We start from the raw sequence: 24,376 nt of genomic DNA on the forward strand, positions 1-24,376 counted from the left end.
CACAGACACAGTCTCAATGGGGAAAGCTGAGCTGACTACACTGACTGTGCTAGTGGCAGACTCCACTAAGCTGGCAGGCTGGCTAACAGCCTGCTGCCTGGCCTGCACCCTATTTCATTGTGGAGATAGAGGAGTCCCTTTTTAAACAAAAGTATATGCAAGGCTTGATTTCACTAAGTGCGCTCCATGTATTAAATAACACAATATAATCAGCTTTATTTGCTGAGGCCTAACAATAAATGTACACAGTGATTTAAACATCACATCCATACACCAGACTAGAATAGACCTACAAACAGTCTGTCTGAAATGGCATCCTATTCCCGATATAATGTCATTATGTCAGTCTTGAGGATTGCCAAGTCAATGACGTCACACTGACAGAAATCATCATCTTCGCCATGGTGATGCACCGTGACAATTTATTTTGATGGTTGTCGAGTGGGCATGTTGTCGAGTGGGCAACACTACACGCTTAGACAAAAAGGTGCTATCTAGGCCCTTAAAGGGTTCTTCAGCTTTCTCCATAAGAGAACACTTTGAATAAACCTTTTGGGTTCCAGGTAGAACCTCTTTGGTTCCACTTAGAACCCATTTTGGTTCCAGAGGGTTCTACATGGAACCCAAAGGGGTTCTCCTATGGGAACAGCCAAAGAACTCTTTTGGAATCCTTTTGTACCCTGCATGTGTCACAGGTGATACCAAGGTCTTATAATGAGTGACATCATCCTTGCCTCCTCCATGGCATCGGCTTAAGGTTCTGAACATGGTCGCTAGGCAACAGTCCAGGGCGGAGAGGGGCCATGGAGAATAGAGGATCATGGAAAAGAGAGTCCCTCGTGACGTCAGAGACTGTACTGGGGCAGGGAGAGGAGACGCAGACAGACGCAGGAGGGTGGAACAACGGATCCTAGAGAGGGAGAATGAGAGCAAGAGAGAATGAAAGTGAAAGTTGAGAAAGAAGAGGAATAAATTATATTTTTGATTTATCATGTTCTCTCCTCTAGCTGAGTACATATATATTCATGATAACAACTTATTGGGCCTTAAAGCTTAATCATGCACCCATGTTTTACCTGCAGCACTGCTCCAAAGGTGTCAGGATAGTGGGTTCATTTATAAAGTGGCCTCCAAACCTGTAGTCCGCACACAGACACAGGGGCGAAAATCTGATATCAACTTTGGAGGGGACAATTACATGAAATTTTCTCAAGAGCAATTCCTGAGGGGGACACCAAGTAGTGCTGTAACACATAGCCTACATTGTAATATGGTATATGTATATTGAGGAACCAAAGAAATAACCTCTTACATCTAGACGTTCTGCTAGCGGAACACCTGCTCCAATTTCCAATGATAGACGTGGCGCGAATTACAAACTCGAAAATCAAAAAACTCACCAGGCTCGAATATGACTCTCACAATATTAACTTATGCAGAGTATCTCAGCAGCATGGGATGTTAGGTGAGAAGGACATCTCCAATAAGAATTCCTATTGTAAACTATCTAGGGTTATGACAATAGGGTATTAACTTCAGATTAAATGATTATAGGTTTCTGTTATTGAATCAGGATAGACCATCCCATGCATTAAATTAAATTGAGACAATCAATGACTCCACCAACTCAATATACATAACGTTCCATATGTGTATTAAAACATTTTCAAACACAAATACATTTTCAGACATAACAAAAGAAATAGAAAATAATAAACCCCAATGAGTCTAAATTATTTGAAGTTCGCTTAAATAAACCGTTGGCGCGCGTTGGAGCTCAAAAAATGATGACACCCAAAAATATCCTGAAGCACCTCACATTGTGGTTACTCACTGCTTGGTAGATATTCCCTCAGCGAAGTATGGCAGTTCCATGCAGGTTTCCTCACAAAGTCCAAGGCAAGCACAGCTACCCATGCAGACAGTACTCCTTAGCCGTAACCGATATCCCATGGGAACACGAACTCGTTAAGCTTCCCAAGCAATTATCTCCCAGTGTCACACGATGCTAGGCTAACCTCAATGCGGACAAATACCTCCACGACGAGACGGTAGCTTCAGTCTTTACTGAGTTTTAACAAAATTATAACAACTCTTTTATAAAATAAAACATGTATTTCCCTTCATATCCTAGTAGGTATGGGTTTTGTTCTAGTTCTGTCGTCTTCTTTTATAATTTCTTTACCAACCGTCCTAAGGTAAAAACGTCCATCCTTTTCATCAACGTCTTTTTTCCTCTCTTTTTTTCCCAGGCCTCCCGTTAACCAGGTCAACTCCCATTGGCCACAACTTATTGTAAGTTTTGACCTTATTGGTCAAAACTTACAATTCAAAGTAAAACAAACTATTCACTTATACATTAAATAAATATTTCTTCAAAAGCATAATGCATTAACAACATTACAGGTTAGGAGCAATTCAATTATCTTTTAAATATATAACCAATTAATTATAACAAATAAACTCAATACCTGGTTCAAACAAGGGTATTACACAAACATATGACTATTTTACACCATTTTAAAGACAAGACTCTCCTTTATCTAACCACACTGTCCGCTTTCAAAAAGGCTTTACAGCGAAAGCAAACATTAGATTATGTCAGCAGAGTACCCAGCCAGAAATAATCAGACATCCATTTTTCAAGCTAGCATATATGTCACAAAAAACAAAACCACAGCTAAATGCAGCACTAACCTTTGATGATCTTCATCAGATGACACTCCTAGGACATTATGTTATACAATACATGCATGTTTTGTTCAATCAAGTTCATATTTATATCAAAAACCAGCTTTTTACATTAGCATGTGACGTTCAGAACTAGCATTCCCACCGAACACTTCCAGTGAATTTCCTAATTTCCTCACGATAAACGTTCACAAAAAACATAACAATTATTTTAAGAATTATAGATACAGAACTCCTTTATGCAATCGCGGTGTCCGATTTTAAAATAGCTTTTCGGTGAAAGCACATTTTGCAATATTCTGAGTAGATAGCTCGCCATCACGGGCTAGCTATTTTGACACCCACCAAGTTTGGTACTCACCAAACTCAGATTTACTATAAGAAAAATTGGATTACCTTTGCTGTTCTTCGTCAGAATGCACTCCCAGGACTTCTACTTCAATAACAAATGTTGGTTTGGTTCCAAATAATCCATAGTTATATCCAAATAGCTCCGTTTTGTTGTGCGTTCAAGACACTATCCGAAGGGTAACGAAGGGTGACACGCCCGGCGCGTTTCGTGACCAAAAAATTCAAAATATTCCATTACTGTACTTCGAAGCATGTCAAACGCTGTTTATAATACATTTTTCTGCGATTTTTCTCGTAAAAAAGCGATAATATTCCGACCGGGAGTCGTTGTTTTCGTTCAAAGACTGAAAAAGAAAACATGGAGTCGTCTCGTGCATGCGCGCTCCAGTCTCATTGTTCTCAGATCGACCACTTACCAAATGCGCTACTGTTTTTCAGCCATGGCCTGCAAAGTCATCATTCAACGTTCTGGCGCCTTCTGAGAGCCTATGGGAGCATTAGAAAATGTCACGTTACATCAGAGATCCCCTGTTTTGGATAGAGATGATCAAGAAGGCCAAAAAATGGTCAGAGAAGGCGCTTCGTGTTTGGAATCTTCTCAGGTTTTGGCCTGCCAAATGAGTTCTGTTATACTCACAGATACCATTCAAACAGTTTTAGAAACTTTGGAGTGTTTTCTATCCAAAACTAATAATTATATGCATATTCTAGTTTCTGGGCAGGAGTAAAAATCAGATTAAATCGGGTACGTTTTTTATCCGGCCGTGAAAATACTGCCCCCTATCCATAACAAGATAAGGTGTTTGCCGTACTCCTAACTACCAGTACCCAAAACTACACAACTAATCACAACAGCAATACCATTGCCTTTAACAAATCTTAGTTCAGTCACCAGTTTAAGTTGAGAGTGGGGGTATCCATGGCATTTTCCAATTATGTTCCTATTTTACAAGTCAAAAAAATTGAGAACCTTTCATAATGTTGCCAAAGACTCAACAAACTTACCTGAGACTCCCTGTCTCTGCCAGTCTGTCCCTGCATATCTGTCCCCAACTCTGCTGTCTGTGTGCCATCTGTTGCCTGCTCTGCCTAATGACATCATTGTGAAACATTTCCATTAGAATTTTATTTCTTTCTTATGAACATTTTATCAACTAGTCTTTGAGATATTAGGCTACTAGGGTTCTTACTTTGTGTTTTGGTGTACTGAAAAATACTCTGATGTCCGTCTTTTATTTTTCTGCCATTTTTCTACCTGGCTGGCTGGCTGGCTACACACACACACAGTGTGTAGGTTATTTACAGTAAGAGATGGGCTTCTATCATCTTATCTTTTATCATTCTATTTGGGCTTCGATCTAAAAGGTAGCTAGCAAATGTGAAACGGATTAAAATGACAAGAGTTGACAGCTGTATGAGTTCACCATTTACACAACATATGCTGCAACCTTTTGTAATTTTAATAGTTTGTTTCATATTGGCTGGCTTCCAACAATAGCTGAATTTGCAAAGCTAGCGAGCACCAATTCCGTTTCAGTGGTGTTTGCTATAATCTTTGCTACCCGGGTTAAATAAAGGTGAAATAAAATAAATAAATAAAAGTTCCCTAACCTTATCACAGGAACTTTGAAGCACTAATTTACATCATCTGCATGCTGATCTTGGAATAAATTGACGATAGCAAAGATTCCATCTTTGACGAGGCCACATAAATGGAATAGGTACTAGCTAGCTTAATAGTTAATATTTGCGCGCTAGCTCTGCATATTCAGCTAGTGTGTGTGCGCGATTGACTGGATTAACCTCACGTCAGTTACGTTCATTGAGTGCCTTTCAGACAGTAGATACGACCCCTCTGTTACCTTGCCAACTAAGGAACTGGCAGTGGATCAAACCATTGTGAGGCAAAGGGTGGGGGGTCGCAATCTTTTGAAACTTAAAAACACGCTATTAAGTGTCTATAATCAGCACAATTGCTTTCATTGCGTATTATTCATATTATTTAAATTACATAGTTATGTTTCAGTGATATATTGGGGGGGACAAATCATATTTTCCCCAGGATGGGGTGGTCGTGTCCCCCCCGTCCCCCCCGGGATTTCCGCCCCTGCACAGACAGTGTCAATGTTACAATCAGCTAACGTTAGTTAAACCTGTAGTCAGCACACGGCTCGTTAGTTAGCTAGCATTCGAGTGCTCACTGTTCTCAATCATTTGTGCAGTGTAAAAATAAAATGTTGGTAATTTGTGTAGTCTGACTACTGCAGTAGGCTACTGCTTGTCCATGTGTTGGCTAACAGCAAAAAAGAAAAACAGACGAGAGAAACGTAAAAGCATTCAGGCAGCAGAGATGAGCTTGTCATTAGCTAGTTAACATTAGCTTTATTGTAGCTATAAAGCATTATGTTTATTGTTATTTTGAAATAACATCTTTATTTTATTGTATACAAGCTATATACATAGACAGAAGTGAGTTAGTTATAAATACAGTACATGTGGCTGTAGTTTAGTTTAGAAGAAAGACTTACGCAGCGTTGTAAAATACTTAAGTAAAAATACTTTAAAGTACTACTTAAATAGTTTTTGGGGGGTATCTGTACTTTACTATGTATATATTTGACTACTTTTACTTTTACTTCACTACATTCCTAAAGAAAAGTATGTTCTTTTTACTCCATACATTTTCCCTGACACCCAAAAGTACTTGTTACATTTTGAATGCATAGCAGGACTGAAAATGGTTTAATTCACACAGTTATCAAGAGAACATCCCTGGACATCCCCTGCCTCTGATCTTGCGGACTCACTAAACACAAATGTTTTTTTTGTAAATGATGTCTGAGTGTTGGAGTGTGCCCCTGCCTATCTGTAAATTTAAAAAACAAGAACATTTTGCCGTCTGGTTTGCTTAGTTTAAGGACATTTTAATTATTCATACTTTTACTTTAAATTCTTAAGTATATTTGAGCAATTACGTTTACTTTTGATACTTAAGTATATTTAAAACCAAATACTTTTAGACTTTGAGTCAAGTAGAATTTTATTGGGTGACACTTAATTTTCTATTATGGTATCTTCACTTTTACTTAAGTATGACACTTGGGTACTTTTTCCACCACTGGACGTACGTTTATTTTTGACTAGAGAATTACTTGTGAATTAGGTTTGATGCACCTGTTGCAGTGACTTGCATACATAGCTCTTTGTCCTTTCTGTGCTGGTAGTGTACAGCAGCTGCCATCATATCACCAGCGAAAGACCAGAACAAGTCATTCAAGACACTCCCTCACTAGAGATCGGCCTGTTGAGATACTCCCTCTTTGCGCATGTGTTCTAAGTGGCTGCCAGGTAAAAATAGACGATAGTAGACAACAGTATTATTAGTGAAAGGGGGTGTTGTTGAACATTTTCTTGACATTACTCGACTTTTATAGATCATGCAAAATGTTATCCAGGAACTTTCTGAAGTAATTGTAGGCTACTTGAGACGTTTATTTTTGCTAACTTAATTACGATATTTAAATAGATGTTTGATTGCTCTGGTCTAGGGGCGCATCAGTTGCAGCCTTGAGAATCGAATTTTCTCTCCGCAACTCCCTAGTCGTTATCTGAACACTACAACAAAGTAGTCTGACTGTACTGTAGGCTACAACATTTCATATCCTACAAAGAAGCAATAGCTTCCACAATGGATCGGGTAAGTCTGGTTTTAACAGTAAATGCCCGCTGTGTTGTATAAAATGTCTAGGCCTAGTTTTCATCATCTTTGATCCTCCACATTCCTGTGTTGGTTTTAAACGGCTGGACAAAAAAAAAACATAACGGTAAAACTTGTTTGGATTTTTTTTCAACAACGTAGCCTACTACTATATCATGTTTAGGAATCTGTGTCTATGACCTAATTATCTCTCCTTCTTCACAAAGTGTTCATAGTCCTTCACGGATTTCGAACACATTATCCATTATTTGACCAAATACTCAAGTGACTGCTCTAACAAAGAATATACATTTCTTCAAAAACGGAAGGCAATCGGAAGAGAGGCAAGATTGTCGTGGAAATATTTGGTCAATCATATTTCACAAATACCGGAGCATGTGAGTTGAAATAGACGTTTTATTACTTCATAATAAAAGCCGAGCTGGTTCATGAATTCAACTGCCTTCCAGTCTTGGCACACACGTTTTATACATTTGTCCTCCTCAGGTCACACTCACAGTAACTCCTCTTAATGGCTCATCCCCTCTGGCATTTAGCCACCGTTATGATATTGCCTTCATATTAGGGCATGGAACCCGTAGAGCCACAGAAATAGACAAAAATAGACCTTCACTCACCTTAAGCCAGGTTCGTGCATGTAGGACCATAGTAACAGACCTCGGCACTCTACAGGAATAACCATACATGTCATCCTGCTAAATCATCTGAAAGGGACACCCCTGTTCTGGAAAATACCCAAGAGGTGTAACCATAGCAACAGTACATAGTTGGCCATAACACAGTTACAGGAATAACCAGTCGTGTCAAACCCCCAGACAGGTGCATGTCTAATGGTGTCTAATGACCCAGAGCACATATAGAGTGCACTAGTTTTGCTGGCTCCTTCTGAAATAAATCATTACCACATAGGTACTGGAAAATTCACAATAAGATCAGATGGGACCATTATTAGGCATAAAGTTAGAAGTGTTGTTAATAAGGACAATGGTAGAAATGGGCGTGGTTTGACTTTGTTTGCGGTTACTAGTGACGACCAGGCACTACTCCCGTATAAAGTGTTCTACTTTTATCAATACACTCCTAACAAACTAATCGTTAAGAAATTTTAATTTGATCAAATAAGGCAGAAGCCAGATTTTGGGCCCAGTTATCCCTCTCTCTTTGCCTCTTCCTCGCTGTTTGAAAGGAAATGACTGGTATGATAAATATGGTGGAAACTGACTAACCCATCCTCCACCAACCCAATGCTATTAGATTAGTGGGAAGTAGTGAACGATTGGACATTTGAGGAAAAAGGAGCTATTCTAAGGATTCACCCAAATCAATCAGCGGTTCAGACTAAATGACTACAACATTTGGTTTATTGATGTTTTATATTTCTTGCCGCCAACAGGACAAAGCTAACCCGTTCCCCTCTACCCTCCCGGAGTCCCCAGGTCAAACGTCTCCCGGTACTGCTTTACTGCTGGGTCTGGTTGACTGCAGGAAAACACCTGGGCAGAGTGGAACTGAGAGAGGAGGAGGAGAAGATAAGGAAGATGGAGATTTGTTTTCATTAAGTAAGAACCATGGTGTGTAGATTAGACTACAGTCTGCTTCTGTAACAGTGAATTGATTAATTATATATTGATTAAAATATCTGGTCGTTCCACCCAATTGTGAAAAGGTTTTTTTATTTCAACTAATTTTAACATTCTGTCATAAAGAGCACATGTTCAACTTCATAAAAAAGCATTTTGCTACAAAACATGTAGAAACAGTTTCACCATATTAAAACAAGTGTTCAGGTCATGTAACAGGGTTGACCTTAAAATGAGGGACAGACGTAAATGAATCAGTAATTACATGAAATAAATCATGTTTAGAAATGACTGTCAAAGTAACCAAATAACTAGGGCTTTACATGCACACTAATCATTTCCTATTAAACTGATTATGGCAGTAGACTGAGTATGGCATTAGTCATGTAAACACCTTACTCTGCTTATCTTAATTGGTATAAGGTCATAACCGAAGTAAGGATACGCCTTTAAAATCACGTGGTTTTCTGAACAATCTTTAGAATGATTAGGACATGTAAACACTTTAATCAGAGTTATAGAGGTGTATTTAATCTGTGCATGTGCTAACACAAGCAGCGCACGCTAACATCTTTTGCTCGAGTGCAGTGAGTTCAGGAAAAACAAAGTACGCATCTTAGACATAGTTTTCACACAAAAAACTAAATTTGTCATAACTCAGAATTAAATATGCTTAAAAAAAATAACATGGTCGCTGTGGTAGAAAGTTTATTTCGATTGGCCATTTTCAGCAAAGTCCCATCAGGTAGCCTGATTTCAGATGTGTCCATATAAACAGGTTTATTAGGGAAATTGTTATTTCAAAGCATGTCAACATTTACATCAAACTCCTTATACTATTTGACTGTTCACAATAATCGTGTTATTCTGCGCTTGTAACTTTACTCAATGATGGTAAAACTTTGAGAAATGATTGCATTAGGTGGGTTAAAATCTTTATAAAAGTTACACAGGGTTGATGGAGGGACTTGTCAAAATGCAGAAACTTGTCACTTTAGAAAGTCTTTAGTCATAATAAAAATCTGATTAGTCGAATTCTCCATGTGTTCAGTATTAAAGGGCACTATTTTAATATAACAGATATTTAAAATTGAATATTGGTGCACAATTTCTACTGGAAACATATCAACGGGTCGCAAAAGGCATTCATTTCATGGAATGACCAATCTGTTTATGGACCCATATTCGCAAAACCTAAGTACTCAATGTCTTTGTTTCACAGGGGACATCCCTAATCGTTGCACTCTTAGTGGGAGGGGCTTATCATCTGGGGAGCCTCAACAACGTCATGATGCTGACAAGAAAGAGAAGAGTCTCTCCAGATCAGAACACCTCAAGAAACACCAGCAGAGAGGTATAGGGAAGAAACCTCACCACTGCTGTTCTGACTGTGGGAATAGTTTTGCTAAACAGAAGGAATTTATATTTCACCAGCGGATTCACACCGGTGTGAAACCGTACCACTGCTCTCAGTGTGGGAAGGGTTTTTCTGCATCTAAAACCTTAAAATCTCATCAGAGAATTCATACTGGGGAGAGCCCTTACCCCTGCTTTGATTGTGGGAAATCCTTCAATCAATTAGGAGCCCTGACTACACACCAACGCATACACACAGGAGAGAAGCCGTATAGCTGTGATCAGTGTGGGAATAGTTTCGCTCGAGATTCCACCTTGACTGCACACCAACGCATACACACAGGAGAGAAGCCTTATAGCTGTGTTCAGTGTGGGAAGAGCTTCAGTCATTCAGGAGACCTGACTAGACACAAACGCATACACACAGGAGAGAAGCCTTATAGCTGTGATCAGTGTGGGAGGAGCTTCAATCAGTCAGGAGACCTGACTACACACCAACGCATACACACAGGAGAGAAGCCTTATAGCTGTGTTCAGTGTGGGAAGAGCTTCAATCAATCAGTACACCTGACTAGACACCAGCGAATACACACAGGAGAGAAATCTTATAGCTGTGATCAGTGTGGAAAGAGTTTTGCTCTAGATTTCAACCTGACAACACACCAGCGAATACACACAGGAGAGAAGCCTTACTCCTGTCTATGTGGAAAGAGCTTTGCTCATTCAGCATCACTGAAAAATCACCAAAATGCACAAACATGTCATCCTTCATCTCCCTCCTCTCTGGCACTGGTTCCAGATCCCTAAATTATGTTTCAATAGAAAACATCTTGTAAAGAGTCATCCAACTCCCATTCTCTATCAGTTTACTAAGTCTGATAACCATGGTAACCTGTATAGCATAATATGCAACTCTGGATCCATCTGTATCAGGTGTGTTGGAATAGGAGGGCTAATCTAGGATCAGGTCCTCTGTCCATGTATTCTCATTTTGATCTAAATGGCTTAATGTCATCATTAAGCCATTTGTGTGTAGAGGGGGATGTTGATGTGGGTGGGGGTGTTCAGAGCTGTATCTTATTTAAATAATTCTTATTATCCATTGTGTAATAATGTTTCAACAATACTAGGTGTGTATTCATGTATGCAGTTGTCGTGTCTTTGGCTATGCCGGATTAAGTGATATGACATGCTAACCTATAAAATTCTTTCTCTGTAATTAATATTACCTGATTAAGCTAATCATGTAAATGTAATTAACTAGAAAGTCGGGGCACCACAGAAGAACGTTTATAGAGCCGTTATCTTCCGAATAAACTCTTAAAATACTTAGTAATATTTTACATCGATAGCAGTCAATATTAACCCTTATCTTATTTTCAGTCTCATAATGAAAGTTTAAATTCTTGGCTATCTTCACGAACCCTGGTTAACAAGTTGAATCAGCAATACAAAATTGGGTTTAATTATTTATTTACTAAATACCTAAACTAATCACACAGAATACAAATGATGTCATACAGAAAACGTCCCTGGTGGACGGAACCTGTATGATGGCTGGTTACACAAAGGAAAGGGGGTTGGGCTTGAATGAAAGAGCGGGAAGACTTAGGAACAAAGAAACAGCAGCTATGCTATCGTAAATACATTATCTTATGCATTCTAAATTACCGCCCATTTGGAAAAAGAAAATGCAATAAATATTTACTCTGAGCTGCGCTTCGGTATATTGGTCGTAGATGCTGGTCGGGTTGGCCAACAGATCTTCCTGTCCTCGGAAGAATGTCTCTGGTGGTAAATTGGATACGTGGTGGTATCTTCGTCTGTTTGTTAGACTGGGTCCGTCGTCCGTCCTTTCCTAGCCCACGTCTACAGCGGCCGCTGCTAACTCAACGGCTAGGAAGTATCACTTCTGTAGTGAATAAGCTCAAAGTTCATACCATTCGCCACCAAAGCTCACGGCGAGGTTGGCTTAGTTCTGTACTTGACGTGTGTCCTTCTAACGTAGAGGCTGCAGACCTCATGAACTGGAACATGTGGTTATCTTTTCACCAAGGCCTTATATAGTGGAGAGGGGGAAGGATGTGTTTCATCGTTTATAACCCCTGTCTCTTCACAGGGGTGGGCCACTGATCAAGCAGGGCACTTTCCTTATGAAAACCCAATTCTCTCATTTGGAAGCTAAAATTACATTTAATCTCCTAACAAACAATTTCAATATCAAACATTTCAATTGCATAACAATTCCATGTGACTCTGATAACTAGAGGGTGTATACTTTCCCAGGTACAGTTTATGTCGTCCTGTCATCAGTCATAATGTCTCAGATGACAACCGAACTGACATCCATACTCATTACGTTCCAAAGCATATTTCCAACTGGTTTTATTACCAAAATATGGTTCCTTTCCCCATTTGTTTATGTTCCCAGACTCTCTATATTTAACACAGGCTATTCAGCAGTCCTTCAGTAGAGTCAGAGAGAGAGGGAAGGGAGAAAGGTATTTATGGGGGGTCATAAACCTTACCCACAGGCCAACTTCATGACACAGTAGATCAGTATATTAAATCCATTATCTGCTCAACCACATCTGCTTCTCACTTCATTTAAGTGTTGTTTTTTATACGGACCAGAGGCCTCTTCTAGAATAAGTTTTCTCCAAAAAGATCTAGACATATTTATTGTAAAACCCTTTACCAGGTTTTAGTGCAGCTGATGGGACATACAGAACAATGCAGCTATAGGAATTGTAGTTGGGATTCTCACCCTCTGTCTTCATGTGGTTCAGGTGACCATCTTTCTAAGACTTATCTTCCACTTTATCATTTTGATTGTTATTGACGTTATTGTTATTCAATGACTGATTCATTAATTTGTGTAAAAAACATGAAGAAAGCCTCCAAATCTGACAAGGGATATAGCAGGAAATGGACAGGTGAGTTGAGGTGGAAAAGTATTTGTTTTCTTTCAGATCTTTTAACAGTGCTCGATTAATCTTGCCTGGCACAATGGAACCAATGGAATAGTCCCAATGCTTATATTGTCTGTCTTTTCTCCTCCAGGGAGACTAAGTCCAGTGTATGACTACATCTCAGGCATGGCCATGGCCCCTACTGCAGCACAGATGAGCAGGGTGATGTTCACTGTCCACCTCTCTTAATAACCAGGAAGTGCCTCTGTACTCCACTGTCCAACTGCACCAACCCAAGAAAGAGGATGAGGATGTCCAGTATGATGTTGTGAAATTCAACCGCCCCAGTGCTGCCATCCGGTGAGCAAGTCAAGCCATTACGTCTCAGAGAATCTTTAATTTACATGGTACTTGTGCTGACAGTTAGGAATGCATACAACACTTCTATGTTATGCAGACCAGCAGTTGGTTGGTTTAAATGTATTAACATCTACATGATTACTTAAAATGAGACCCCAGAAGTGAAGATTAATGATGACATGTTGCATCTCCTTTCATCCAGGCTGTATCACATCCGGCCGTCATTGGGAGTCCCATAGAGCGGCACACAATTGCACCAACGTCGTCCGGGGTAGGCCGTCATTGTAAATAAGAATTTGTTCTTAAGTGACTTGTCTAGTTAAATAAAGGTTAAATAAAAAGAAAGAAATAACAGACCTCCGGCACAAGAAGCTTGGGAGGACCCCTCTGTGCTATATAGAACAGTCAACAAACCCGGAACCAAAAAGACCACAATCAACAGACCTGAACACAACAAGACCTGAATTCAGGATGGGCTTCCTCTCACTACCATATTTGGAAACGGCAAGCGGATGCTTCACATTTCTACATCCGGTGAAATATCTGTCTCATTGTTCTGTGATACGTTCCAAATGGTACCTTGTTCCCTCTAGTGCACTATGTAGGGAATAGTTGCCATTTTGGATGCACTCTGAACACCAGAAGACCTGAACACAAGATGATTCAATCAAAGTTGCATTATGGACAGGCATACTGCACTTACATTTTTAAGGTAATAACACACTATAGGCTCTACTATAGGGTTTAATAAAGTATACTATAGGGTCTACTATGCTCGACTATAGGGTTTAATATAGTGTACTATAGGGTCTACTATAGAGTTTAATACAGTATACTATAGGGTCTACTATAGGGTTTACTATAGTATACTATAGGGTCTACTATAGGGTTTAATATAGTATACTATAGGGTCTACTATAGGGTTTAATATAGTATACTATAGGGCTTGGACAATTTTTACATGGGTCGTGGGCTCATGGCTTGAGACTGAGCTGTGGCTAAAAACGTTGCTTTGTATATCTGAAAGGGAACAAGGTAATATACCAAACTCATCATTGTGCAGTTTTTTTGTAGCTCTTTGTGTGTGTTTTAGTGAGAGGAAACTGTTGCCCATAATGTTGTAAAGTGTCAGGGGTCATGGCACAACAAACTGGGAAATAATTTCTGTAACTTCATTAATGTACAAGACTATACACCCACACTTCGGACCCTATTCAGACTTGAGGACTTAACATCGACTTAAGTCCCAAAATATTGCCTAATGTCCATGTTTTATTGACTTAAGTCCATGTTACGTCAACATATCTCAAGTCCGAATCGGGCATGCAATTAACATTGTAATTGTTTTGATTTTTAGTAAAATGTTTAGTAAAATCAATATCATTTAACATGAAAAGGATTTTCGGTTAAACCATCCCTTTTTAAACAAAAATATGCTGGGCTTGATTTCACTTAGTACGCTCCATGTATTAAATAACACAATATAATCAGCTATATTTAATGAGGCCTAACAATAAATCTACACAGAGATTTAAACGTTTTCTCTTTCCGTCCTGAATGAGGTAAGTCACAGGTCCCAGTCTCCAGATTACTGTCGCCTAAATCCATTTCTCTTTCCCTATCGAACTTGTTCTTCCTCCTGGAAAACTCAAAGGTGTAGTCCACCATGGTCATGGTGTTTATTTTGCTTGACATGTTTTTCTTCCACTGTTTTAGCTAAGTCAGGTCGGAGTAGGTTGAAGCGTGCTCGGATCTGGCGCTTCAGGAAGAGCTCAGCAGGGGTCCGACATGTGACTCTGTGGGGGGTACTGCGGAACATTGGCTCAGCGATGCTTGAGAAAGACAGTAGATTGTCTGTTGTCCTCAAACATTTTTTTTTTTTTATCAGAGCTCGCTTTACTATCTGGACTGACCTTTCTGCTGCACCATTCGAGGCAGGATGGTAAGCAGGAAGGGTCTGCTTGATTCCGTTGTTTTGTAGGAATTGTTTGAAATCAGAAGAGACCAGCTGGGGTCCATTACCAGAGACAATTTCTTTGCACAATCCATAGGCTGCAAAGAGCCTGCGCAGGTTTTCGATGAAGTTCGTTGATGTCATTGAAGTTATGTGAAAAACTTCCAACCACTTTGGTTCACCATCGATTATCACCTCGTAAAGGAATGTTCTCACCTCGCAAAGGAATGTTCTCACCTCGCAAAGGAATGTTCTCACCTCACAAAGGAATGTTCTCACCAGGAAAAGGAATATTCTCACCCAGCAAAGGAATATTCTCTCCCAGCAAAGGAATGTTCTCACCCAGCAAAGGAATGTTCTCACCCAGTAAAGGAATGGTCTCACCCAGTAAAGGAATGGTCTCACCCAGTAAAGGAATGATCTCACCCAACAAAGGAATTGTCTCACCCAGCAAAATAATTGTCTCACCCAGCAATGGAATCGTCTCACTCTGCAAAGGAATCATCTCACCTAGCAAATGAATTTTCTCACTGCGTTTTCTTTAACGGCAGGTGAGTCAGAGCATCATGGTAACACAGTTCCGAGACCAGAGAGACAGCGGCCTCTGTGTCTAACTGCATGTCCAAATCCTTTCCATCCAATGTGACATTTATTGTAATGCCCTTGTCCCATTGGAAGAAGTGTAAACTGTATACACCCCAAAAAACTCTGAATCATCCTCCTTACTCTTGCCATTGCTCTCAGCAGCAACAACATACTTTGTCTGTCCTGCTCTGCGGTTCCTACATGCAGAGGCAATGTGTCCAACTTTAGAACAGACATGCATTTCTCATTTTTGAATCTGCAACCACGAGCAGAATGTTTTCCTCTGCACCTGTAGCATGGTTGCTGATCAGAATTCTCTTGCCTTGTGTCATTTTTTTTATACTGTTTTTTTTTTTCATTGTCATTTCTGCCCTTGAACTGTCCTTTTCCTCTCCTGGGAAATGTTTTAGCATTTTTATTCACTGCATTTACTGTTTGAGCCTCTTTTGCTTACTCTGAAATATCCCTGGTGTTCATGGAAGCTAACTCCATTGACAATGCCATCTCACATGCCTTTCTGAATGTTAGATCCTTCTCTGCTAGCATCTTGTGCTGTAAAGCTTCAGAGCACAGTCCACTTACAAACTGATCTCTCAATGCCTTTCCTAGATATGGACCAAAACACAATTAGCTGACAGCTATCTCAAAGCCATCGCATAATCAGACACATACTCTCCTTCCTTCTGGTTACGTTTTTTCAAATGAAATCCCTCCGCAATCACCACAGGTTTTGAATGTAGTGAGCTAGCAACACTAGCTTCAGTTCCTCATACTGCAAAGTACTTGGTGTATCAGGTGTGATCAGTCTCTTTATAGTCCATATGTCTCTGCACCGATCACAGAAAGAAACACACTGACATTCTTGTCGTCTTTAACGTCATTTGCAAACATCCATAGCTCCAAAAGCTCAAGATATCTTTCAAAATCCTCCCGCAATTCTTTGTACTCGTCCACTTGTCTGCCTTGCATAGTAACCATTTTTCCATCGCTACTGTTCTCTTGGCTGATATCCTCTGCGATAGTTCTGTATGTTCTTCGTGACAGGTGCATGGCTACTCCATTTACAATCCACACTTTTGTTCTTTTGAGTCCATTTGTAGTATTTTAGGTTTTATTTTACTAATTAAAAAAATGGTGTACAACACCGGCATGTTTGAGGCAGCACGTTCTATAAAAGTTCAGAGGTCACAGGATTAACTGTAAGAGGCTTAATACAGTTGTTTTCCAGCCACTAGGGGGTACTCGGGTGAAGCTCATGGGAACTAAATAAGTACAGTTTAAATGGACTGGGGAAGAGGAAGAAAAATGAACAAAGAATGCTGTAAATGGCTGTTACACCGTGCTGACAGTAACTTTCATGTAGGTGTTTATATTATAAGCTCATAAAAAGGGTAACAACAATTCAAGTAAGTGATAATTGTATCTAGGCAGATTACCATGTTCATTTCTTTTTTAAATATATATTTTTTAACCTTTATTTAACTGGGCAAGTCAGTTAAAAACAAATTATTATGTACAATGGCGGCCTACCCTGGCAAAACCTGGGCTAATTGTATGACACCCTATGGGACTCAGCCAGATGTGATGCAGCCTGGATTCAAACCAGGGACTACAGTGACGACTCTTGCACTGAGGTGCAGTGCCTTAGACCGCTACGCCACTCAGGAGCAATCTATTACACCATTCATCCACCAGACTAGAATAGACCTACACATAGTCTGTGTCTGAAATGGCATCCAATTCCCTATATACTGTCAGGTGACATTTCAGATGCAGCCATCCTCTCTAACAGTTAGAAGCCAAACAAATGATGTCAGGAACTCCAAATGTCATTAAGTCACAATTGGGGATTGTTGATGCAATGACGTCTCACAAATCATCATCGCCATCGGCCTTCCCTGTAGCTCAGTTGGTAGAGCATGGTGTTTGCAACGCCAGGGTTGTGGCTTCGGTTCCCACGGGGGACCAGCACAGGGGGAAAAAAGTATGAAATGTATGCATTCACTACTGTTAGTCGCTCTGGATAAGAGCGTCTGCTAAATGACTAAAAAATCAAATCAAAATGGTGATGCTCCATGACATCATTTATTGGAAGGTTGTAGAGGAGTGGGCGTAACAACACTACACTTCGGAAAAAAAGGTGCTATCTAGAAACTTAAAGGGTTCGTCAGCTGTCCCCATAGGAGATCCCTTTGAAGAACCCTTTTCGGTTACAGGTAGAACCTCTTTGGTTCCAGGTAGAACTCTTTAGGGTTCCATGTAAAAACCCTTTCAACAGACCAGATGCTTTTCAACTTTCTGTGGAGAAACTGTACCCGTCACATTAACAAACTGTTGTAATGGACACTTATGAGTAGGGTGGGCTGAATTTTCTGGACATTCCTACCTTAAATAATACTTTATAGATCAATTTGATAAAACACTTCATAAGAAGACCTACTTCTATGTGGAACTTTATTCCTCATCATGCCTCGTCTACTTTTGGTGGCCTTAACTTCATGTTGATTTGCTATTGACAACGTTCCAGTGAAGCTCCGCTAATCATTGGCAGGTTTTCTAGTCATGGTCCTTCATTTAGAAGCATAATTTCTCTCCACACGTATATTATATCTGGAATAATCAGAAAATATTGTATAACAATAAATCTTTGTTTTTAGAATATTGGTTCAGAAATAATATCCTATTGGTGAGACAACTTGTAAATGCAGAGGGTATTTTAGTTCATTATGAATCATTCTTATCACTTTACAAGATCCCTATAACACCTAAAGAGTTTACAATTGTTTTAGTCGCCATTCCCTCAGGTGTTGGTGTCTTATTCAGGAACATGTTAAGACCCTCAGAACCTACCTTCGATTACCGCTGTTGACTAGTAAAGTAGTAGTAAAGATTTGTTATTGTTTTGGTCCATTCAACAACAGAGCGATACTTGCCTTGTATCAACAGGATTTTGTATCTATCTATATACCTTGTGTCATGCCTTATTGGAATCGTTTTATTGATAATATCTGTTGTCTCACACATACCTACTTACTAACACAATTAAGGAAGTGTATTATAAAATTACTCATTCATATTACCCTGCCAACCACTATATGAAGAAGTAAAAAAAGGAGATAGATTCAAATTGTACCTTTTGTAATGACCACCCAGAAACAGTGTTGTCTTATTTTAATGGTATTCATGTAAATAATCTGTGGCAAGACATCAGTAGATTTATAATGGAACAAATTCATGAAGATTTGACACTATTATGGAGAGAAGTTCTGTATGAATTCTTTACCTACGATAGAAATCATTTGGATGGACATTTTTATTTTTCATTCACTCGCCGTACAGTAGGTGGCGGCACTACGCCAATAGGTGTAGTCTGCCATAAAACCTTAAAGGAGAACAAGATAACATCAAAGCAGTTTAACTGTACTGTTGTAGCTGAAAACATTTCATATCATACAAAGAAACAGTAGCTTCCACAATGGATCAGGTAAGTCTGGTTTTAACAGTATAGGTCTGCTATGTTTTATAAAATGTCTAGGCCTAGTTTTCATCATCTTTGAACCTCCACATTGCTGTGTTTCGTTTGGGGCGGCAGGTAGCCTAGTGGTTAGAGCGTTGGGTCAGTAACCGAATCCACGAGCTGACAAGGTAAACATCTGTCGTTCTGTTCCTGAACAAGGCAGTTAACCCACTGTTCCTAGGCCGTCATAGTAAATAAGAATTTGTACTTAACTGAGTTAAAGTTGTTGTTTTTTTAAGTAGCTTTCAACTATATATTTTGTATTTATTATGGATCCCCATTAGCTGCCAAGGCAGAAGCTACTCTTCCTGGGGTCCAGCAAAATGAAGGCAGTTCATACAATCATGTTTAGGAATATGTGACTATGACCTAATTCTCTCCTTCCTCCCTAAGTGTGCACATGTTCACATTCCTTCACTGATTTCTTACACATTAGCCATTATTTGATCAGACGTTCAAGTGGCCGTTCTAAACAAATAAAATAAATGGCTGCAGTCCAAATATGTTGTTTTTCCCTCGCGGGGTATCCACGTCGAAACCGGATGCAGTTTGATTGTCATCTTAAGGGAGGTACAATTCCCTAACGTTAACCCTCGATTTAGCTTGAAGGAGCGAGTGAACAACTTTGGTCACTTGCGGGGTTGATATGACCCACAATTCATTGCAAATTGTACATGTCACATGTCAAACTCTGGTGGCCGCGAAGTGTCAAATTGAATCAACAACCCGCACTTAAGGCATCTCAGAAAATATGAAGCGAGCTTGCTAAAAAAATACAATATTTGTATTTATATATATATATATAATATATATATATATATATAATAGATTTTAGCTTTGGAAAATTGGCTTAGTTTCGTAGTGATGAGTGCAATTCTGAAATGTATTGGAATAAATGACCAAACTATGGGTAACTGTAGCTAGCTACCTTGACAGGAGTGCTTACTAGGTAACGTTACATTAATAGCTTTAGGTTGGTTGTTTTTAAGTTAAACTTCAAGATTTCCACCAAGGACGTTGCCTCGCCTACCATCAGTCTCCATCGCTTGGGCAAGGGACATTTAAGGTACACTCGGATGTAAAACGTCATTCAAGGGCTGAGGGTTTAGGGCCGAGGGCTGTCGAGTTTGAAACGCGGCTGGAAGGCAATCAGGAAGAAGCAGGATCAGGTGGGACCATTATAGCCAATGAGAGGGCAGATATGCGTGTTTTCACTAGTTACCACAGCCAAAGTCAAACGTCTATAACGTATTTTATTTAGGGTTATGCATAAAGTTAATGTTTAAGGTTAAGGTTAAAATGAAAAAAATACCAGTTGTATAAATGGGCTTTGTTTGTGGTAACTAGTGACGACCAGGTACTACTTCCATACAAAGTGTTTTATTTCCTCAAAGTTGCCGGGATGTCACGTGTCCTACTTTTACCAATACACTCCTAACAACCAACTCGTAACGAAAATGTATATACGATCAAATAAGCCAAAGCCAGATTTTGGGCCCAGTTATCCCTCTTGCTTCTCCTCTTCCGCGCTGTTTGATAGGAAATGACTGGTATAAGAAATATGGTGGAAACTAGCCCATGCCCACCAACCCAATGCTCTTAGATTAGTGGGTTGTAGTGAACGATTGAACATTTCAGGTAAAAGGAGATATTCGAGGGATGCACCCAAATCAGAGGTTTAAACTGAATTAATGCAATATTTGGTTTAATGATCAACTGTAAACTTCTTGTGGCCAACAGGACAAAGCTAGTCCGTCCCCCTCCACCCTCCAGGAGTCCCCAGGTCCACCGCCTCTCCGTACTTTACTGCTGGTTCTGGTCGACTGTAGGAAAACACCAGGGCAGAGTGGAACTGAGAGACGAGAAGAGGAACATGGAGATATGATTTCATTAAGTAAGAACCATGGTGTGTGGATTAGACTACAGTCTGCTTATGTAACAATTGATTAATTATATATTGATTAAATATCTGGTAGTTCCACCTAATTTTGAGAAGTGTATCTTGGTCCCCCCAAAAAACGTTTGATTTCACCTAATTTTAACATTCTTTCATGAAGAGCACATGTTCAACTTCATAAAAACATGTTTTCCCATCTCAAGAGGTTATATGAAAATACATACTGTAAGTGCCAATGTGCTAAATAAAGTAACAGGGGATTACTGAAAAGAACAAAACCACTAGTTTACATTGGTAAAATAGTCCTTTAAATCAGCCACAAATTTGCTTAGGACAGGGGTTTAACATTGAATGCTAGCTTCACAAAAAATATATATTCTACCATACCAATTTCTGGGTAAAATGGTTCACTTGTTCAGTTTACAAAAACCACCAGAGAATTGATAAAAAGACTAGAACCAGCAAACCTGCTTTTACTCTATAATTTTACCATTTGATGTTCAATGTTTATTTTGCCTAAAAAAATTTGGGAACAGTTTCACCATATTAAAACATGGGTTGACCTTAAAATGAGGGACAGATGTAAATGAATCACTAATTAAATGAAATAAATAATATTCAGAAATGACTGTCAAAGTCACCAAATAACTAGGGCTTTACATGCACACTCATAATTTGACATTAAACTAGTTATGGCAGTAGGCTGAGTATGGCATTAGTCATGTAAACACCTTACTCTGCTTATCGTAATTGGTATAAGGTCATAACCGAAGTAAGGATACGCCTTTAAAATCACGTGGTTTTCTGAGCAATCTTTAGAATGATTAGGACATGTAAACACTTTAATCAGATTTATAGAGGTGTATTTAATCTGTGCATGTGCTAACACAAGCAGCGCCAGCTAACTTCTTTTGACCGAATGCAGTGAGTTCAGGAAAAACTGAAAGTATGCAGCTTAGAAATAGTTTTCCCATACAAACTTTATACTGCTTCAAAAAGTTAACATAGTCGCTGTGGTAGAACGTTTATTTTGATTGTCAATTTTCAGGTAGCCTGATTTCAGATGTGTCCATGTAAAAATGTTTATTAGGGAAATTGTTATTTCAAAGCATGTCAACGTTTAAATCAAACTCTTATACTAATTGACGATTCACAATAATTGTTTTATTCTGCACTTGTAACTTTACTCAATGATGGTTAAACTTGGAGAAATTATTTTATTAGTTGGGTTAAATTCTTTCTAGAAGTGACACAGGGTTGAAGGGACTTCAGAAATTTAAAATTCAGAATATTGTCACTTTATCAAGTCTTTATTCATATTATTTAATAACAGATTTAAAATGTAATACTGGTGCACAATTTCTACTGGAAAAATATGAAAGGGAAGCAAAAGGCCTTAATTTCATGGAAGGACACATTGGTTTACGGACCCATATTTTCAAAATCTAACTATTCAATGTCTTTGTTTCACAGGGGACATCCCTAATCATTGTTTTCTTAGTGGGAAGGGCTTATCATCTGGGGAGCCTCAACAACATGATGCTGACAAGAAAGAGAAGAGTCTCTCCAGATCAGAACACCTCAAGAAACACCAGCATAGAGGTATAGGGAAGAAACTTCACTGCTGCTCTGACTGTGGGAAATATTTTGCTAAACAAGACTTGACTATTCATGAGCAAATTCACACCGGAGAGAAACCATTCCACTGCTCTCAGTGTGGGAAGAGTTTCGCTGCATCTAAAACTTTAAAATCTCATCAGAGAATTCATACAGGGGAGAGGCCTTACCCCTACTTTGATTGTGAGAAATGCTTCAAACAATCAGGAGCCCAGACTACACACAAACACACAGGAGAGAAGCCTTATAGCTGTGATCAGTGTGGGAAGAGCTTCAATCAATCAGGAGCCCTGACTAGACACCAACGCATACACACAGGAGAGAAGCCTTATAGCTGTGATCAGTGTGGGAAGAGTTTTTCTCGAGATTACACCCTGACTGTACACCAGCGCATACACACAGGAGAGAAATCTTATAGCTGTGATCAGTGTGGGAAGAGCTTTAATCACTCAGGAGACCTGACTATACACCAACGCATACACACAGGAGAGAAACCTTATAGCTGTGATCAGTGTGGGAAGAGTTTTAATCAATTAGGACACCTGACTAGACACCAACGCATACACACAGGAGAGAAGCCTTATAGTTGTGATCAGTGTGGGAAGAGCTTCAATCAATCAGGAGACCTAACTGCACACCAGCGCATACACACAGGGGAGAAGCCTTATAGCTGTGATCAGTGTGAAAAGAGCTTCAATCGTTCAGGGAACCTGACTACACACCAACGTATACACACAGGAGAGAAGCCATATAACTGTGATCAGTGTGGGAAGAGTTTCAATCAATTAGGACAACTGATTATACACCAACGCATACACACAGGAGAGAAGCCTTATAGCTGTAACCTGTGTGAGAAGAGCTTCAATCACTCAGGAGTCCTGACTAGACACCAACGCATACACACAGGAGAGAAGCCTTATAGCTGTGATCAGTGTGGGAAGAGCTTCAATCATTCAGGTACCCTGAGTGAACACCAACGCTTACACACAGGAGAGAAGCCTTATAGCTGTGATCAGTGTGGGAAGAGCTTCAATCACTCAGGACACCTGACTATACACCAACGCATACACACAGGAGAGAAGCCTTATAGCTGTGATCTGTGTGGGAAGAGCTTCAGTCAATCCGGAGACCTAACAGCACACCAGCGCATACACACAGGAGAGAAGCCTTATAGCTGTGATCAGTGTGGGAAGAGCTTCAATCAATCAGTACACCTGACTACACACCAGCGCATACACACAGGAGAGAAGCCTTATAGCTGTGATCAGTGTGAGAAGAGTTTCAGGACATCAGATCACCTGATTAAACACCAACGCATACATACAGGAGAGAAACCTTATGGCTGTGATCAGTGTGGGAAGAGTTTCAATCAATCAGGACACCTGACTACACACCAGCTCACACACACTGGAGAGAAACCTTTTTCCTGTCTATGTGGAAAGTGCTTTGCTCATTCAGTATCACTGAAAAAACACCAGAAAGCACAAACGTGTCATCTTTTATCTCCCTCTCTGGCACCGGTTCCAGATTCCTAAATACATTTTCAATAGAAAACATATTGTAAAGAGTTATCCATCTTCCATTCTCTAACAGTTTACTAAGTCTGATTACCATGGTAACCAGTGTCGCATAATATGCAGCTCTAGATTCATATGTATCAAGCGTCTTGGAGTAGGAGTTCTGTATCTTATTTCATTACCTCCTATTATCCTTTAAGTAATAATAGAATAATGTTTCAACAATACTAGGTGTGTATTCATGTATTTAGTAGATCAATAAATTAAATCCATTATCTGCTCAACCACATCTGCTTCTCACTTCATTTAAATGTTGTTTTT

General features: G+C 39.5%; 1 protein-coding gene and 1 long non-coding RNA gene across 3 annotated transcripts; one reads left to right on the forward strand and one right to left on the reverse strand.

The window, feature by feature from the left end:
• Positions 1-191: 191 nt before the first annotated feature.
• LOC115177780 (uncharacterized) lies at positions 192-3,490 on the reverse strand. Its single transcript, XR_003872497.1, has 3 exons — positions 3,459-3,490; positions 1,077-1,136; positions 192-910 (listed from the first exon to the last, which is right to left on the reverse strand). It is a non-coding gene; the product is annotated as an uncharacterized LOC115177780 (long non-coding RNA).
• Positions 3,491-6,090: 2,600 nt separating this feature from the next.
• On the forward strand, positions 6,091-24,342 carry LOC115177743 (zinc finger protein 883-like). 2 transcript variants are annotated; one of them, XM_029738700.1, is made up of 4 exons: positions 6,091-6,739; positions 20,765-20,930; positions 22,395-23,061; positions 23,398-24,342. In XM_029738700.1, the coding sequence occupies exons 1-4, from the start codon at positions 6,731-6,733 to the stop codon at positions 24,071-24,073; spliced, it is 1,518 nt and encodes a 505-aa protein (XP_029594560.1). In that variant the 5' UTR covers positions 6,091-6,730; the 3' UTR covers positions 24,074-24,342. The 2 variants fall into 2 exon arrangements, with proteins under 2 accessions (XP_029594560.1, XP_029594559.1); XM_029738699.1 differs by having other exon boundaries at positions 22,395-24,342.
• The last annotated feature ends 34 nt before the right edge of the window (positions 24,343-24,376 follow it).

Source organism: Salmo trutta, chromosome 38 (assembly GCF_901001165.1).
Source record: "Salmo trutta chromosome 38, fSalTru1.1, whole genome shotgun sequence".
Taxonomy (NCBI): Eukaryota; Metazoa; Chordata; class Actinopteri; order Salmoniformes; family Salmonidae; genus Salmo; species Salmo trutta.